The sequence below is a fragment of the Ixodes scapularis genome, unplaced genomic scaffold (assembly GCF_016920785.2).
Source record: "Ixodes scapularis isolate PalLabHiFi unplaced genomic scaffold, ASM1692078v2 PGA_scaffold5__190_contigs__length_132052651, whole genome shotgun sequence".
In the NCBI taxonomy this organism is placed as follows: domain Eukaryota; kingdom Metazoa; phylum Arthropoda; class Arachnida; order Ixodida; family Ixodidae; genus Ixodes; species Ixodes scapularis.
The window spans coordinates 70,869,048-70,887,555 of record NW_024609880.1 but is presented as its reverse complement, the minus strand read 5'-3'; the positions used below and the strand labels follow the sequence as shown (position 1 = coordinate 70,887,555).

The following is an 18,508-nucleotide window of genomic DNA, read 5'->3' as shown; positions in this document are numbered from 1 at the left end:
ATGACCTTATATATTCGTGAGACCTTCAGATCGTGCCCTTCACTGGCCTCCTTACTGTGCCCTAAAAAAAAGAGGTGCGGAAAGGTCCTATATATGCTACGCACCTTTGGGAAATGCCTAATCAAATTGAGCCGAATGCCTACATTTTTTTTGTGAAAGTATGTCACATTGCCCGGGGGCTTCACTTCAGAGAATAGCGCGAGAGTTTGCCTCATCAGACAATTATTTTTAGTTTCTGCGTGTGTCTACATTTTTATCCGTGGCAATATTGTTTAAAGGTGAGACAACCAAAACTTACTGGCACAGCACGAATGAACGAAGCACAGAAATGACAGCACGAAGAACAGGGCACAAAGCAGGTCAGCCCTTCCTACAACAGCAGACACCTGAAAATACCAGAAAACGATTTTCAACAAAGAAACTAAGATATGGTGTGTCTCATAATGATTTCGTTAACGTTGAAGCTTGGGCGAGTTGGCTGCTCATATTAACACACACTACAGAGCACTACTGCAAAAGCACACTCACACCATACACTCACTCCTTACACATGAAAAAGAAAAGAAAAATTCAAATGAACCGCGCTGACTGACAACTTGTTTTTATATACTTTGTCTTCTACGTCTGGAACTGCCGAATTTCCCGAATCAAGCGCACCAATCTCCTAGGTGCCAAGAAAAGTTTTTTTCTTTTAATGCGAAAGCATTAACCGTCTCATGAAGGGGGCCGACGTCATTAGCTTTGAAACCGTGCCAAACGGCACCTTAAATCCTTTCTCCAAGTCAAGCCAGCTCCCAGCTATGAAACCACGTGCAAAGCTAGCCAACAGCACCTTTTACACTTCAATCCCATTGCCTGGCATGCAATGACGAGGCTCTCATTCGCCGGACACGCAGCACCATGGGGTAGCCGGTCGTTGAAACTGACGCTGCACATCAGTTTCAATGGATTGGCTACTTTACGGCACTGCGTGTCCGTCAGCACGCCAACACGCGGAGGGGAAGTATGATGTACATGCTTTTGCATTCACAACTCATAAGAAGTGCTTAGCCTTTTTCTGTCAGGTTCAAAAATGGTGTACTAATCCAGTTTTCATAATTCCTGGTGATGAGTTCGGCTTCAATAATTCCTCTAGTTAATTGATTACTGTGCCTACCTAAAATTGTACAAGATGGCAAGGTGGCAGAGACCAATGACAAAATCAGCAGCACACCCACAATCCCGACAGTGAATACTTGAAGTGTCCCAATATTACCATGTTTACAAAACCGTTACAATGTAAACAAGGCAGTATCGGGAGACATTCACTGTCAAGACTGTGGGTGGGCTGCTGATTTTGGAAAATGCTCAGTCATTGAAAGAAGCGGCAATGCTCTGATCAGAGAAATCATTGAAGCGGAGATGATTGCGCACCTAAAGGAAGATTATGTAAGTGCCCCATTTATTCTACAGCGAAGCTGTTTTATGGCTAGGGTTCCGTGCATTTTTAGTGTTGTCTCAACAAAAACTGAAGCCATGTCTACGCTCGCACCACCCTCTCTTTGTCGTCATTCCAAGCGCTTGCGTGCCTATAGTTTCCTTTCCTTCCCCGGGGTGGCGATCCCATCGCGTGCCTACTTTCTGCCGGGTGGCAGTCCCGTTGCGTGCGTCTAGTCCACTCCAGCTCCTCGGGGCGGCGATAGTCCTCCACATGTGTGTGCGTACCTTTTGTCACAATGACCACCGATCAAGACAATAAATGTGTTGGTACCTTTATTTAAAACTCTGTCACGTCTGTGTTGTCTGCTAAACAGCTTTGCTGGTCATTCACCTTCACAGAGTGGAATGGATCATGACTTTGCTATCTGGCAAAGAGTTACAATTTCTTGCACAATGACAGCATGCGAGAAATTATTTTTTCTTGGTTGGTTGTCGAATATAAGACTGTGCCTTGACAATTAGACTTCAGTTGTAAGCTCAGCGATTGTTTGTCCTATTTCTTCTGTCCTGTCTTTGCCCGCTGTACCTTTTAATTACTATGCCTTACCAACATGCCCAATCTTCCATTTTGGACAAAAAGGTAAATGAAGGGGTCTAAATGCATGTAAACTGACCTTAAGGCTCTGGAACGGAGAATAATCAACCCTACTCACTCAGTGTATGTGGTGTGGGACAGCCAGCATCAATAAAAAAAAAAAGTTTTAGTGCTTGGCTGACAGTCTAAGGTTTTGGGGACAACAAGAAGGCCTTCAGGGACCTCAAAGGGTCTGCGGACCCAGGTTTAAGAACCACTGTTCTAGGGGAACATTCCTCCAGAGCAGCAAAAGGCATTCAACAAATTATTTTCCTGGAAGAGTCTTGTACCACAATCATCTTTCAGCTCCACATGCTTGACCGAATTGGGTTCCTAGCGGTGTACAATTTTAATTGCCTAAGAGGGACAGTTTAATTCCCAACCCAGGGGTCAATCAAAAAGAGCAGTTGTCAGGACTTGTTTTACTTCTCTGGCAAGAGTGGGCTGCAACGTGTCAGATTTACAACATTCATCTGCAACCTGACTCCCAGGGATAATTCTCTGATGACCAGAAAATCAAGGCACCTATTTCCAGCAAAAAGAGCTTCCGGAATTGAAGAATTGGCACTGAAACCTCGGTTGTGCAAGCTACCACCCATTATAGAGGGTGCAACCATCAACATCCACCCATCCACCTTCTGAATGACCAAAAAATGTGAAACTGAATTGTATTAAAAAAACAACTTCAAGACCAAAGAAGAATGAATGAAGTTCAGAATTTACAGATGGCATTCAAAACAGCCACACTATTTTCTTCTTTTTCAGAGGTGCCTTTTTCATTCAGGTGAATATCTCCATGAGTGGCCTTGCACAGCCAGCCCCTTGAAGAAGTTTCCATTGGCACAACCCTGTCTACTACTTTGCTGTTACAAGCTGCCTGGCGAGTGCTAAAATCGAGCATTCCAAGGATCCATTTGACACCATCAAATACGTAACACATGGAAGCTTTCACACTGACACCCAACAACAAAATGGTGGACTGATGTCATGCGAAAAATCCTTGTAGACAAACTAGTATCATTGGTGTCAGGGTAGCTGCTCTGCCCCCAGCACGCACTTGTTGCCTTCCGCCCAGCTTGAACTGCACCTGGCACCAAGTGTTATTGAAGGCAGAAGGCCTGCGCTCCACGCTTAATTAAAAATGCCCATCCATTGAGTTCCTAACCTGCCGCAGACTATGGGCTCACTACGACATTCAAACTCTCACGAAAGGCCAAAGCCAAAAACACTCTGGGCCGGTTTGCTGGTGAGTGTAGGTATCTCTCCTCTCAATTAAAATAAAGCAGCAGGAGGGATTTTGAGGTCACGTGACCAGCTTTGTGGGAGGAAAATACTTAGCATTCCAACCGATTCTGCTTAGCAGACTAAGCATTGCCTGCCATTTTCTTGAATTCTTGCTTGACGCAACCTTCCCCAGAAATAACAGCGCAAGCCACTACTAAAGTACACAAATGCAATTAATTTTATCTACATCTCAAGCCTGTTCTCTCTCTTTCTCAGCGTAAAATACAACTTGAAGAATCGAAGTGAGGACAGACTTACGGCAGTCATTTGTCCGGAATGCTAGGTACCTTTTGTTATTTCTCCCCAGGGAGCTGGTCATGTGACATCAAACCCCTGCTTGCGGCAATTTTAATAGCCAGGAGACATACCCGCCTCCGCCGGCAAACTGGCCCAGAGCACGCGCCAAAAACGGCAGACACACATTTTCGGTGTGGACGGGATGAACGGCAAAGAGGAGGGCACACAGGAGGGAGGCACGTGGTGCCCCCTGGAGGAGAACCGGGAAGAGCGCCCCCAGGCAAAGCAGGGACACCGCCGCGTGCAGGGCCAGGTTCACCAGGTGGAACTGGGGGGCACTCAGGTCGCCTGCTACCAGGCAGTTGAGCCTAAAAGGGGAGAAAGCAGCGACCTTTTGCAGATTTGACATAACTCTGCAGTGACTGCCAAACACAAGATGCTGCCAGTGAGTCTCAAGAAAGCTTGGTGCTCTCATACTGCCTTAATCTAAAGGTAAGTCGGAGGCAATAAACAGAGGCTCCTGATTGGCTCTTGCAGTCATTAAGCCCAGTGTGCCATAATGGCAGCCAATATGGCTTGGACTGCCAACGTGGTTTATAGTCTGTCGCAGGCATGGAGGCAGAAATAAGAGGAGGCAACATACCGGCTCAAACCAGCCAAACGAAAAAATCTCAAGTGAAGCTGGAAGTATAGGTCGTGGTCGGTGGGAACGCCCCCAAGGGTGCCTAAGTCCGTCCAATAGCGTCTTTTTGGTCATCGTTGGGGGTGTGTTCCTCCAAATCGGAAGACTCCCCAGGCCTGACCTCTGTCTGGTGACATCATGTCGCCTCCAGAAGCTTCCTACTTCCATGGTCGCAGGTTACGAAAAGCAGGACAAGCTGTTCCCACAAAGCCCCCCCCCATATTTCCACTTTAGCAGAGCGGATGCTGGAGAGGAGGCAGGTGGAGATGAGAAAATTACCAATTATGGTGAGCACAGGACTTCTTGGGAGGGGCTTGTCTTGCCTTTTTGAAACTCCAACCAACTATACACTCCGTGCGGGAACTATAGGGGGCGCTTTGAAAAACGCGCGCGGCGCCGCTAGCGGAGGAGCTGGTGTTCGACTGTGAGGCGCGTTCAGCAGCCTGCGGCGCCTTTTCGCATGCCATGCTGTGGTGGCGGAAGCGCGCACGGACGAAACTTTTGCTTTTTGAGCCGATAAGTTGAGGGTGACGTTGTTTGAGTGCTGGGGCAGACCTAAGAAAGGCATTTAGCTGTTCTCCACTTCTTATATATTGAGTTTGAATCGTTATTCGGGGGAATTTCTCTAGTTGCGGCCAAAAAAGGAGTTGGAGCGATTTTCCGAAAAACAAGACGGCCGCCACCATACTTGCTCCGAGTGGGAAATTTATTTCGCTCTTCGCTGTAAACGTAGAACTGCTGGAACAATGATATTGGAGGCGAGTGAGATGTTCACTAAGTTTGTGCACGAAGTGTGCCAAGTTTCATTAAAGCGCGAAACACATTTACGACGAAACCGTCCTATCCGACGTCCGACCACGCAGTACAACGGTCGGAGGCGAGGGTTTTCAACGCTCGACTCCGATCCGCACGCCGGATCGGACGGTTTCGTCGTACATGTGTTTCGCGCTTAATGTGAAAGTTATGCTTTTAACGAATGAAGAAATAAAGCTGTACGAGATATCCAATATTGGACCCAAAATGTTGTGTTATAGCGGGCTGTGCAAAGTGCAGATTTGGGTACACAGGAGCTTGGACTTGACAGTAACATGACACAGCACTTAGTACACAAAAAAAAAAGAAAGAGGAAAAACAGGTGGAAATTCGGTTTGGGCGGCGTAACTCAAAGGGAACCGGTTTTGAGCATGAAAAGGCTGTCAAGAGAATACTACTGGTCGGGGGAGGTGGAGACTTTAGAGGTAGGAAGGGACTAGTGGACTGTACTTCCAATTGAAACAGCTTTACGAAAGGTGGTTCCAAAGCCGAGAAAAAAAAGTTGTCGGCCAACACACGGTTTGGCCGCCAAGGGCTTTTTCGGTCAGCTGTTGTGTAATAACCTGTTGTGCGAGGTGCTGATTTTCGGCGCACAGGTACTTTGACATGACCGTCACTTAGCAGAACACTTATTATAACAAAAAGAGTTGGCATAGCGAAACCAGGTGGAAATTTAGTTTGGGCGGCGTAACTAAATGGGAACTGGCTTTGACCGTCAAAGGCTCTCAGATAATACCACTCATCGTGGGAGGTGCACACTTCACAGGTAGGAAGGGACCAGTGGACGGTACTTCCAGTTCGAACCACTGTGCTATAGGTGGCTCTAATGCCGAGAAAAAAAATTGCTGTCTACAGAACTCGGGGTGTCAGCGTTTCCACATCCAAAAGGAGGCTGATCAAGAAAGAAAGCACACCACATAAGCTTCCATACTCAAACGTCGATTCTACAGTGATTCCAAGTTTCATTGTTGTTCTCTTTAGATTTATATTTGTCACTTTTTTTACCGTTCAAAATTATCTTCATGATGTACAGATAGCGTGCCATACCTATCCGGAAATATCATCGACACGTACGATGGGGACGAAACTTCTTTGGAGGGCATTCCTCCAATGAAATTGGCACTGCATACCCGCGAGTGTGGGATTGCATTTCAGTTCGTCCCATCGGCGCTGACACATGTAGGCGTTACTGATACGAAAATAAACGCAGAGCGCAAAGCGGCAGTGTAGAATATATCAGCCGTGCCGACGCAGTGCCAGTCATGATCGGGAGACCAAATTTCTTGCGTCGTATGGCACGGCTCCATCGTTGTCGCTGACCCACAAAACATCGGCGAGGTGAAAAACTGTGAAACTTTGTCTCCACGAGATACGACGCGTAGCTATTGAAGTACTTAACGACGCAGCACAGGCAGCACTTCATGCTGTGAACCCAGCGCAACCGCACCACCCCGACTTCAATGCGTACCAACGTACGGGGCGTGGTTTCGGTTTCGTTTTCTCTGGGGCTCTCACTGCCTACCTTCCGTACCGGCCGCGCGGCGGCGCGCCAGTCGCGTCGCACGGAGTCTATAGTATGGTGAAGTGTACTTACACTTTCGCTGGTTGAGGTTACATACCAAATAGAGCGTAATATCCCAAAATCTAGCCCACCCCTCGAAATTGCATAACTTGTATTCAGGCAATTCGTGTGACAGAGAAGGTAATTTATGTTTTGATGAAAATAGGAACTGCACACTTGTAATGTTTCCAGGCTTTTGCCCTTTTGCTACCTTTTCTGGTGCAGCAGTAACTGGTTTGGCTTTTTCACCGATTTTAGGTGATGAAGTCCTGTCCATTTGAAGTAGGTACTATAAACGTTGGTTTTTAATGTCACTGAAAATAAATAGCAATTTATTATGCTGAATTTAGTGACAGGCAAGTGGCAAAAAGATAAAGTAGGTAAAACCCTCTTACTCAAATAATGGGTCTTGTAAACAAGAATTATTTTGCTATCCGAGGAAAAACATAATAGCCTTATAGCAAACATTTGGCAAATAACTTGAATCTAATACTAATTCAATCATAAGCTTAAAATTTATTTCAATAGATTCATTTTTGCTTTGTCAATGGTCTAAAAAAGCATGTTTCACGGCTTTTATTACCTTAATTAGATGGCACACACCTTCAAAATCTTACATGCACGATGTCATCAGTGCACATGACCAGGAAACGAGAGAGCTCTATCTGTGCACCCGATCCTCAACCAACAGCTATTGTCCAAAAGAAAAAAAAATCTTTCAGGCAACAAATTTTTTTCTATTTTATTTTCTAGGTGGTTGGGTTTCTCTGGATTTGTGTTTCAGTAACAAAAATAAAATCAATATCACAAAATGTGTTCTTTTGCAAAGTTTGTCGTTGACTTTTAACCCAATATGGCCGTATAATATAGTCATGCGGTTGCCCATACACTTCCCCACCCTCCCAGAGCTCTTTTGGATCTTTTCTGCCATGTCAAATCACGTGATATGGACATACAATATAATCGCGTGTTTACCCACATGCTCACCACCCTCGGCGTAGCAAAGTAATTTGACCCACAGTGGTATTCTTGGAATCCTAGGTTCGAGGAAGATGTTTGGAATTTCCTTTTCTTATCAATAGATCCTTTTCAAAAACGTGAGCCATCTAGTAGCTGGTGAGTCAACTATCTGAGTTTGCAATTATTTGAGCACGCACTCCAATCACGTATTAGATAGGTGGGCTGCACAAGTGTTCGGCATGAACTCAGCTAAGCTCGTACCGAAAACGAGCACTGCGCCAGCTTTTGGCAAGGACTCGGATTCAATCACACACTTTGTACCCAAGAAACGAACCAAGCAACATTGGCAGTCGCCATGACTGCCAATGTTGCTTAGTTCGTTTTCAAAAGGGTCTATCTGGGTCTAGATTTTCCTCCGAACACCGCGTCACACACCTCGTAACAATTTCTCCCGCCATCCTGTAACGCCATTCTGGAGGATCCCAGCCCTCAAACGCGTTCTGGGTTAAGAATATCAAAGGGACAGCTCGTCGGCGTCCCTTCAGAGATGGGTCGGGCCTCACTCACTTGAAGGTGAGCGTGGTGAGGGGACGGTATGACTTGTGACTCGAGGGCGCCAGCAGGCGGGTGCCCCAGAAGTCATCCTCGAGCAGGCGGGACAGCGGCGTCTCGGGGCGCACGTTGGCGTTGTTCACCACGGCCTCCGAGTCGTCAAAGACAAAGTCCCCGCTCACGCTGTTGGCGAAGCAGGCCAGTGAGGCCGCCACCACCAGGCAGGGCCCCAGCCGGAGGGCCCAGGGGGGCACCGGCAGTGCCCGGTCCCAGTGGGGTCCCTCGTTGCGATCGCTGCCCCTGACGGCGCCGTTCTTGACGCCAGTTGCATTGCGGTTGTGGTCGAAGAGCTGAGTCATCCTGCCAGCATCTTCCCCTTGCGCACGTCATGACCGACGTGGCACGACCTGCGCTCGGATCAAAGCCTTCTTGAAGCTCAGTTCGGCCACTGTACGCAAAACTGAATTCAACTCTCTAATGATAACATTAATGTATAGACCAGGGGTGGCCAGGCTGACCCGGCCTAAGAGCCAAAAACAAATCCACGAAATGTCCAAGAGCCGTGCGGGGGGGGGGGGCACATATTTGTTTAGAGCAATAAACGAAACTCAAACTACTTTCAATCTATTTGAGTCAAAAGCAGTCCACCTGTACGTAAGGTAAGAGCAGCAGAATACTACCAACCGCAAACTGTTTTTCAATTTAAAATGCGTTCCATTTTTCTTTTTTTTTTTTTTATTGGGGGGGGGGGGGGGGGGTAGGGGAGGGAGCCGTGAGCCACAGTTTAACACGCCAAGAGCCGCATGTGGCTTGCAAGCCGCAGCTTGGCCACCCCTGGTATAGACCATTCTAGCAATGCCACTTAGAAAACAAGGCCTGCGCATTACGTCATCGTTAGTGGACTCCCGACCCGCCCCCAGTGGCAAATATGCTGAAGCTCGATGAGAACCACCACAAAACGGCAGACGCGTCCGTTTTGAAGTTGTCACGTGCTAGCATCGCGCTTGCTGCAAGATGCACTGGTGGCGATGCTGATGCAAGGTGTGCGGCACTGCATGGATCCTTTGGTGATGACATTTGGGGGGAAAGGCACACTCCTTGTCTTCTATATAGTACTAATTATAGTCATCATTTTGTGCACTCCATCATTTTTGTCTGTTGGACTGTGGAACATATTTTTAGCGTGTGCAGTAGCTCTCTTCTGCAGACTACCTGACGCCGCACATGCATCCACCGTCCAGCAGCTCAGCATTTTTCGTCTGGGTGACAAGCACTGAAAAGGTCCTCAGTGCCTTTTCAGTGCTTGAAACCTTGCATAACCAATACCAGCACCAGTAGATGAAGATCCAATTATATTAGTGCTATGTTCTTTTGTGTAATGAGCCAATAAAAGCACCATTCACTCTAATCTACATTCTATTACTAGCTCTAAGCACAGCCGAGCATAGAGAAAAGGGTCATCCGTCCCAAAACAATATGGTTGTCAAAGAAGCCACTGCAGATAACATTGGCGTCATCTAAAGCAGTTCATCTCTGAATTCACGGTAGAGTGGTAACTTGAACCAGCTTGGAACATGATCTAATAAAAAACAGTAAATCCCAACCAACTGATTACCTTTTATGGTTAGCAACTGTATTCAGACTTGAGATTTAAGTTAGTGCTTGCCGGCATGTCACCAGCTGGACACGGCGGCGCACATTTTTACGTGCCTCTGCTATCTGCTGCTTGGTACCACATTCTCCGCAGTTTGGCAATCATGCACGTCTGGCGATGACCGATGTGAGCCTCTACCGACTCCATGTGTACACTGTTCCTTTCTGCTGGAAGCGACATTAGCCCTCTGGACTTACCCTCCTGCACGACCAGTTAGGCCTAAGCGAGCCTGCTCGTTCACCCAGCGGTAGCCCTCTCCACACATTCAAGCTCATTTCCTCCTTTTGACACCAGTCCGTCACTGTCGGGCGCGACCTACCTCCTCGTCGCCAGATGCATATAACCCGATCCCGGATCGACAACAATCAACAGCACCTTCTGGCCGCAGTGTGCTACCTACCCTCATTGTGAGCACAAACCACCGTCTGCCTCGCCCACGCGTCTTCCCAGCACCTCAATGTCTGGTACTTGAACGTCCGGTCTGTCGAGATTAAGCACCGGGAACAGAGTGCACTCGTTGAGTCGGCACCCAACACCGTTTTCATTCTAACCAAAACCTGGCTTGACCTGTCAACTTACGATAATCAAATTGTCGTCCCTGCTTGATTCTAAGTATTCCTGAAAGATTGCCCCATCTCTCGCAGTGGTGGTGTCATGATCATAGCCCTATCCAACATGCCCTGTAGATGTCAATGTAACCTTGAACAAGACGCTTAAGAGGCTGTGTTCGTTGAAGCCCAAATTGGCAATAATCCCTTGCTATTCATGTGTCTAGCACCTCCTCGACTTCAAGCAGCCTGCTTTGATGCCCTGCCAAACAGCCATTGACCATATTCAACAATCAAGGTATATCAACATCTACCTGATGGATGACTTCAATACACATATAGATTAAACTGATCCGCGGCATCACCGATTCCTTCCAAACTACTAGCCCAGAGCCTCCTCGACCTGACCGAGTCGTCTGGCTTCATCCAGCACTGCACTGAACCTACGTCCTCAGGCACAAAGTCCCATGTGGACCTCCTGTTTGACACTAATTATTCCCTGCTGTTGGACTGCACAGTCAAAGACAGCCTGATCAATCGTGATCACAGGGCGATCAATAGGAAGTTTTAGAATAGCGCATGCTAAAGCTTTGCGTAGGCAAGGAATAGCATCGTCGCTACTGTGCATGCGCCGAACGCCAACCACGTTTTGCGCTTTGCGTGCGCTATTTTAGCGAACGCTATTTCTCGGAAATTGCATGCATACGCAAGGAGTCTTTGCGCTCTTCCAAGGAGGATTCATGAGAAGTTCGCTAAAGCCAAGACGAGCACAGTTAAAAAATGGCGGCTCCCTGGACCATTGCTGCGGCCGCTTTGGCGGCGTCGGGAGTGTGACATCGGCAGCATTCTTGCGACTGCGATTTTCAATACAGGACAACATTGCACTCGGTTTAAAAAAATGAAAGCCGTTTACAATTCCCTGTAACGCCGGTTGGAGCGCAGCTCTTGAGGAGGAGGATGGAAGCGTAGTGGGGGAGAGGTGACTCCTAAAGGTCACGTGACCTCATGGGAGGTCGGGTGACGTGACCTTGGGGGAGGGGGGTCACGTGACCTCAGAGGGTCACGTGACCTCAAGAGAATCACGTGACCTCAGGCCACCACCGACCTCAGGGGTTCATGTGACTCCAGGGGGTCACGTGACCTCAGGGGTTCATGTGACTCCAGGGGGTCACGTGGCCTCAGTGGGGTCACGTGACCTTAGGGGGTCATGTCACCTCAGGGGTCACGTGACCTGGGGGGGTCACGTGACCTTGACGATGACGGTTTGATGACGTCATCAGTGATGATGACGATGACGATGCGAATGCCAATGACGTCATCAGTGACGTCATCAGTGATGATGACGATGACGATGCGGATGACGATGACGTCATCAGGTTGCATGCAACCTGGATTGCATGCAACAGGTTGCATACAGCTAGTATGCCAGTTGCATGCAACACGCTGCATGCAACCTGTTGCATGCAACTTTTGGAGGAACCCGAGGTCCTCCCGAAGGAACCCGAGGTCCTCCTGAGGTCCTACCGAAGAAACCCGAGGTCCTCCCGAAGGGACCCGAGGTCCTCCCGAAGGACCTCGGGTTCCTTCGGGACGACCTCGGGTTCCTTTGGGACTCCTCGGGTCCCTTCGGAAAAATTTACCCATAATGCACTGCGCGGTTACGCCGACGGCGACGGCGACGCCGCTCAAGCCGTAAACAAGCGCCTAAGAGCTGCGCTCTAAAAACGAGGAAGGTGGGCAGCGATCACCGGCAACTTCATGCTTGCGACGCGTGAACATTTATCGGCAAAGCTAAGTACAAGATGCCTTGCACACATATATCTTACAAGTATGCATGTGATGTTGCAGCCCGCGCTGCTAAAGAACCCAGGCCTTTTTGGTTCTTCATAAAAGCAGAACGGAAATCCTCCTACATCTTAACGACCCTCATGCACAGCAACCTCCTCATCACTGAGCTTGCTGCAATTGCAGATATATTCAAGCAGCAGTTGTTCTCTGTCTGGTTTCCTGCAAACTCCACTCCCCACTTCCCAACTTCATCCACCTGCATTTGCCAGCTCTCTGCTATCTTCAGTCGTGATAACTGAGGGAGACATCACCAGTCCTCTTGCGATAGTTCCGTCTGGATGGAACTCTGCTGGACTTGCTATCATTCTGTCTGGACGCAACTATGCTGCATCTGCTACTGTTCGATATGGACAGAACCCTAGAAACTTAGATCCTCAAAGGAATAATCTCAGCGCCGACACGACAGACTCTCATCGTCCAATCGCCTCAACGTCAGTGGTTTGCAAGGCCCAGGAGAGAATTATAAGCAAGAAACTCTTGCACTAGCTAGAATCCAATCCCCCCCCCCTCCCCCTTTTCTTTTCTTACCCCTGCACGCCTGGAGAGGGTGTCACAACAAGTGCAATAACTACTACTGAACTATTGTTGTCTAGCTTGCCTTGCCCTGTGGTTTGTGAGCAGTTCAACAATGCCGTAGCATCAAAAGTAATTCAAAAGGTTTATTTTCCAAAAAAAAATTAAAAGCAAAAAGCTATTCTTTTTTTTTATCGACGCGCTGCCTACCTACTGCGGGGTGCAATGATTGATTAAAGGTTGATGCAGCTATTCACTCTTACGACAAGTCACCCGGCACCTCTGCGCATTTTTCACCAAATGTGAAACTCCGTAGTTTGCACTTTTAATCGTATACCGAGTTCCTTTCTTGTCCGGGTATTCCAGGAAAGGTAAATAGTATCCACCTCCGCATACGCGGAAGAGATAACAAGCCACACAAGGCTGTTCTATTTCCTACCCTTCCAGGTAAACACATGTTGAAGTTTCCGGCTTCATTCGCAAAAATACCCAAATGATCCGTCTCCCCAAAAACAAAATGTTTCCGAGTTCCGCCACATAAAAAATAGGGTCTCAAACAAACGACGCACCCGTTATGGCACGGTTGCGACGATAAATCCCATCAGATACGAAATGCAAGCGAGATCCAGCTTTTTCGCGGCCAGGCGGCGGAAACAGCTGTTTGAAAGAGGCGTCATACTTAAACAGGCTTTCACGATTTCTGCGGATACAACGAAACTTTGTGCGTTGATAGATTAACCGTTGGTGAATTATGTACGTTTTTGTGTCTTGGAGTTAGTTTTGAACTCGGTAATCATCGATCTGTTCACTGTTCCAACACGATGGCTTCGCCAGTGGAGAGCAGCGCGTTTGGTGGTGTCAGAAAAGCGAAAAGAAACGGACCGCGGAAGATTTCTAGAGTTTTGTGGATTAAACGTGTGCCCACGAAGAAACTAAGATATGAATCTGCGCATAACTTTGCATAGTACGGAGGAGCTTTGCGGCAACGTGCTGGCCTCATCAAACGCGTAGGCCGAGCGAAAAGAGCCGGCAAATAGCTTTGCATTGCAAGCCACCATTCGCTACAAATTGGCTGAAATTTGACGTAAGGGTTTTCCAGACAACTCACCCGATCCATGGGATTCTGATTTAGGCGTTCGTTATTCGTAAAACCGGCGAAAACGCAGTGCACCCCAGCATCTGTTTACATCGCCGTACAAAAGCATGGAAGTAGGCGAGGGAGATGAGAGACAACTTGCACTTGAGAGGCATCGAGGCACGTGGTCACACACGTGATCCGTGACCCTACTCTCGCCGTGGTTGCCTAGTTTTTGGTTTCGTTCTGACAGGGGCGCGTCGTACCAATCTCACGTGCACAGCGCAATTTAGCACGAATTTGAGATTTCAGATTTTTATTACTTTTCTACCACAACTAAAATGCGGGTATCAAAATGACGCGTGTGTTTGAAAGGGAAATCAACTTATGCGACAAAATTTTGCGTTCTTCACTCGCTACTCTGTCGAAGCAGACTGCGAGCAAGCGCAGTTGTCGTGTTTGCGCTAATGACTGTTTGTAAACATATGTGCTACCACGGTAACGCAGATGTTTACAAGCATAATAAGTAAGTAATGCAGCATTGTTTGCTTGTCTTTTTTTTTTTTTTAGTTCATTTCTTACACCCGGCTGCGTGCAACTCATCAGATTAAAGGGGCCCTGCAATGACTTTTTGACTGGTTTTAATTTGCACCGAACCTGAGCGCACGCAACGTAGTAACTTAATCAAACTTTTCTTTTCTCAAATTTCGCTTTATTTTAAAAGTTATAGGCGAATTAGAATTACAAAAACAAGCAAAAATAACTTCCGTCATGACGTCGTAGGTCCTGGCTTGAGTGGCCGTGAACTAGAGGAGGGGTAGTGAGCTCACGGTTGCCGCACTCCGTGTCGACGGCTCGAGAGGGCGCCACTAAAGCATGTGTTGGATAGGCTCTATGAAGCAAGCGGCCGGGGGCGGCTCGCATTGCATTTGCTACGCGATTAGAGACTATTTCGGCATAACACTTCATTGGCCACAAACGACAGCAAACACGGGGTAAAGATCAGTTCAGAACGGGAGCCACTTCGCGCTGCCATACCGCCAAATGGCCAAATCGCCAGCAGGGCCCGCGCCGAAGGCCTTCGGAACGCTCGGAACCGGTCGGATCGTCGAGTCGGTATACGACCGCAGCGCCGCCGCGTATATCCGGGACCTTTCTACGCTGGCTGTTCGTCGTAGCGGTCGTAGCCTCATCCCACTAGTTCTTTCTAGTATGCGCCGTTTTTTCCGCTGCTTGGTGGCGGGTATGTCGACGGGTCTTTTCTTGTTTCCGTACTTTATAAACTGCATTTGTTTCTTTTCTGATCTAAAATACTGAACAAAAACTTATTTTATAAATAAATGAAACGGTTCGCGCAACTTATATTTTGTATTTCGACTACGAAAAAGCTTTTAGCGGCTCTGACCAGTAGTAAGCCTAGGACCAAAGACGTCACATTTTGCGCGCTTTCGGTACCGCGGGTCGCCCTCGTCGGTGGAGGTGGTTTCCGTGTCGTCCGGTTAAAATATGACGCACTGATATTTAGTTACTCTCTCCGTGCCCGCTGGCTTGTCCGAACCCCAAGAGACGTGGAAACCGTAAAAAAAGGTAGTTGCTTAAATGTGATTGCAGGGCCCTTTTAAAGGGACACTACAACGATATTTCGCCGCTCATTTTTTGGTCTATATGTGTTCAAAAGAGCAGTATCACATGGAACACACCAATATCTTGTTAAACAAGTCTCGAAAAGGAATTTTAAAACGAATTAAACGATTAGCAAAGAGCACCTGGTGGATGTCGCTAACGCCTCGTTTGTAATGCTTGTCTAGGAACCTTGACAGCTAGTGACGGAGGTTGTCTCGTCTCCGGCCACGACGAGAGAAGGGGGGAAGGAGGAACTCCCCTCTTCCCGAGAATCCCTTTTGTGTGTCGCAGAAGTCGCTATTGTCCCCCTAGAAGATTATAGAAGATTAACCCGTCACTCAAAATTCGTACAAAAGCAGCCGCTTCGGTGGCTGGAACGACTAGGCCATCCTCTCGATGTCAACCTCGCCGTAGCTTTGCTCGTCTTGAGACTACCTACGTCACGATTGCGTTGGATGTCACGTGCTCTAAGCTGGGCCTTCTCCGAGCGCTTGCCAGAGCGGGCCGTTTATAACGAAAAATACAGCCACCAGGATCAAAATGCAAACGTGCGATTGTCATTTACGGATATTGTGGATCATATTCAACCTATTTTTGAACACGACGGGAATATTTCAAATTTCGTTGCAGTATCCCTTTAAAGGGGCCAACCAACAATTTTTGGACAGGTTTGAAGTTCGCGCTGAAACGGAGCTCCATGAAAGCAGGAACACCGAGGAAAAAAAAATATTACAGAAATTCGCAATATTTTGTGAGTTATTAGCAAAATAAATATTCCAGAAAACAACTTTAAATAAGCAAAACATTGCGCTTCATGACGTAAAATGAAACAGTTTAGCGATTGGAGCAAAGCGGTTGGCCAATTGGACGCGAGTTTGGTTGATAGCCCGTCGGCCCGGTCGGCTCGTTGGCCCTAGCTGCAACCACCGTAGCTTTGGGATCGGGTTGCCATCATCGATGAATTTACCGGGCTTATCGGATTTTGAGTGCGGATCTGGGCGTCGCGCCGTACGAGGACACTCCACGCAAGCGCCGTGACGCGTCTCTGCTTCAGTCCGCGTCGACAGCCGCGGAAGACTCGTCACCCGCAACTCCGCCACCGGAGCCACCTCGGCGAGTAGGAGGTACAAACTGGTGAGCGGTCGGGCACCATATAAGCTGGGTCCCGTCGCCGCACTTCACTCGAACAGTGAAAAGTCTTTCACAGCACTAAAAGAAAATAAGGGTTCCCCTCGCTCCTCTTACTGCTTTTAGTTGACCGGGACCGGGGGCGCACAAGTGAAAATACGATGCGCTCTCTCTGCACGGATCACTTGTCGTCTGCTCGCGATGCAGGGTTGCCGTTGGGCAGACTTTGAAAGAAGCCAAAACTCAAGCTAAAAGTAGCCAAAAATAGCCATACCATTTAATCTTAGCGCCAAATTTCTAGCCGAATTGAACACAAGCAATATTATGAATACTGTTTTTATTAGTAAATTCGAACAATCAGGGATAGCATTTTGAATCAACACAGGAAACTGAATAAATACAACAAAAATTTTGGCACCTCTGCTTTGTCACAGGTATGTCGCAAATAAATAAATTATTAAATGTTCGGTCGGCCTGTACATAGTTTATCTAGAATAGATAGCGTTCTTGCCAGAGTAATTTTGACACATTCTAGTCAACAACTCAGTTGGGACGTTAAATGTCGAACTTGTTTTTCCCTGAAGCTGTAGACCAAACTTGACTCGTAGGATCGCCATGAGTAGGTTCAGCTTCATTTTGTAGCGGATCTCTGTTTTTGTCAGGTTCATCTTCTTGGAACGCACGCTTTGCACTTGTGTGCTTTCCCATGGCAACAACGGTATCAGCACACTGGCACAAATACAGCTCTGTCACCTCGGGGCTGCAAAAGTATTTCCTTAGTATCGTGCTTGTCATGCCGCAGCCGTCGTAGCGTTGCGTTATGCCGTCCACATGGTCCACATGGCTAAACCAGCTTCACCTTCGAGTGTGACTTCGGATGCGCAGCGATCATAACGGAGACAGTACTTTCGGTGTACGCTGTATTCCCCAGATGGCGCGCAGAGTCAGCTGCTGCTAGAGTTCCTGCATAGGCTCCCTACGGGAGCAGAGTTGCGCATTTGTTTTCCCCGCGCCGCCACACCGCTATTCGCCGAGATCCATCACGTGAGGAGCAAAGCATCCGTTGGCGTGCAAGAACGCCACCTTTACGGTTGCTCCGCCGACGCTTCTCTTGCCCTGGCGTATGTTTCCCTGCTTTCCGCCTCCTTTTCCTCCTCTCCTGTTTTCCATGCGCGGCGGCGCGGGCGGCGCCGCTATTCGCCAAATTTAGTCACGTGAGGAGCAAAGCATCCAGCTCGTGCGGGAAAGCCGGCGCTACGGCCACGCGCCGACGCTGAATGCGCAACTCTGCTACCGTAGGTAGCTATAGAGGAACTCTAGCTGCTGCGCATGAAGTCACTGGCCACTCATAGCGCTTTTAGCCGCGCGTACAAGGGAGGAAACATGGGTGCATGAGGCGCCACGACGGCGAAGCTTGGAAATAATGACTTGTCTATATACTTGCTTGCTATTGTATCTGCTATTGTTTAAAAAAATGGCTAGTAAATCCGCCAGAAGAGGAGTTCCAAGTAGCCAGGAAGTAGCCAGGGAGCCAGCGTGAAATTTTCATCGCCAGACGGGATCGTAAAGTAGCCAATTTGGCGTAAAGTAGCCACCAACGGCAACCCTGTGACGCGATGGTACGTCGCGGACGCCGCTGGGAGGCGCGCATGAGCGACGAGGCGTTGTTTTCGCCCTTTTTGAACTTTACTTTGCAACTTTAGTAGCTCTATAAAAATTAATTGTTAGAGAAATAATAACGGTTAACGTGTGATATACTTTATTTCGCTTCAAAATTCCTGGGACGGCTCTCTCCAATCACGAAACCCAGAGAACAACGTTACTAATGGTGAATTCCACTCGTAGATCTGGAGCGCTTTCCAAAATCCGCGAGGGAGGCGAAATTCCGCTCCGTGGGACCCGCTCCGAATCGACGAGGGGAAGATAAACTTGCATTTTTGGAGCGACCTCCCCCACACCCCTCCCCATCCCTTCTCC

At 48.1% G+C, this 18,508-nt stretch overlaps 1 protein-coding gene across 2 annotated transcripts in view; it reads right to left on the bottom strand.

Moving 5' to 3' along the window:
* LOC8043196 (protein O-mannosyl-transferase TMTC4) overlaps nt 1–14,006 on the bottom strand; it is a 52,634-nt gene extending 38,628 nt beyond the window's left edge. The window contains exons 1-4 of one of the 2 annotated variants that reach the window (XM_029994700.4): nt 13,814–14,006; nt 8,158–8,549; nt 3,759–3,942; nt 299–386 (exon numbers count right to left, since the gene is read on the bottom strand). In XM_029994700.4, coding sequence (XP_029850560.3) covers nt 299–386; nt 3,759–3,942; nt 8,158–8,501 — 616 coding nt within the window. In that variant the 5' untranslated portion in view covers nt 8,502–8,549; nt 13,814–14,006. Of the gene's footprint in view, nt 1–298; nt 387–3,758; nt 3,943–8,157; nt 8,550–12,170; nt 12,363–13,813 lie in introns of those variants that run through there. The other variant, XM_042293779.1, reaches the window with a different exon arrangement.
* Nucleotides 14,007–18,508: the final 4,502 nt, after the last annotated feature.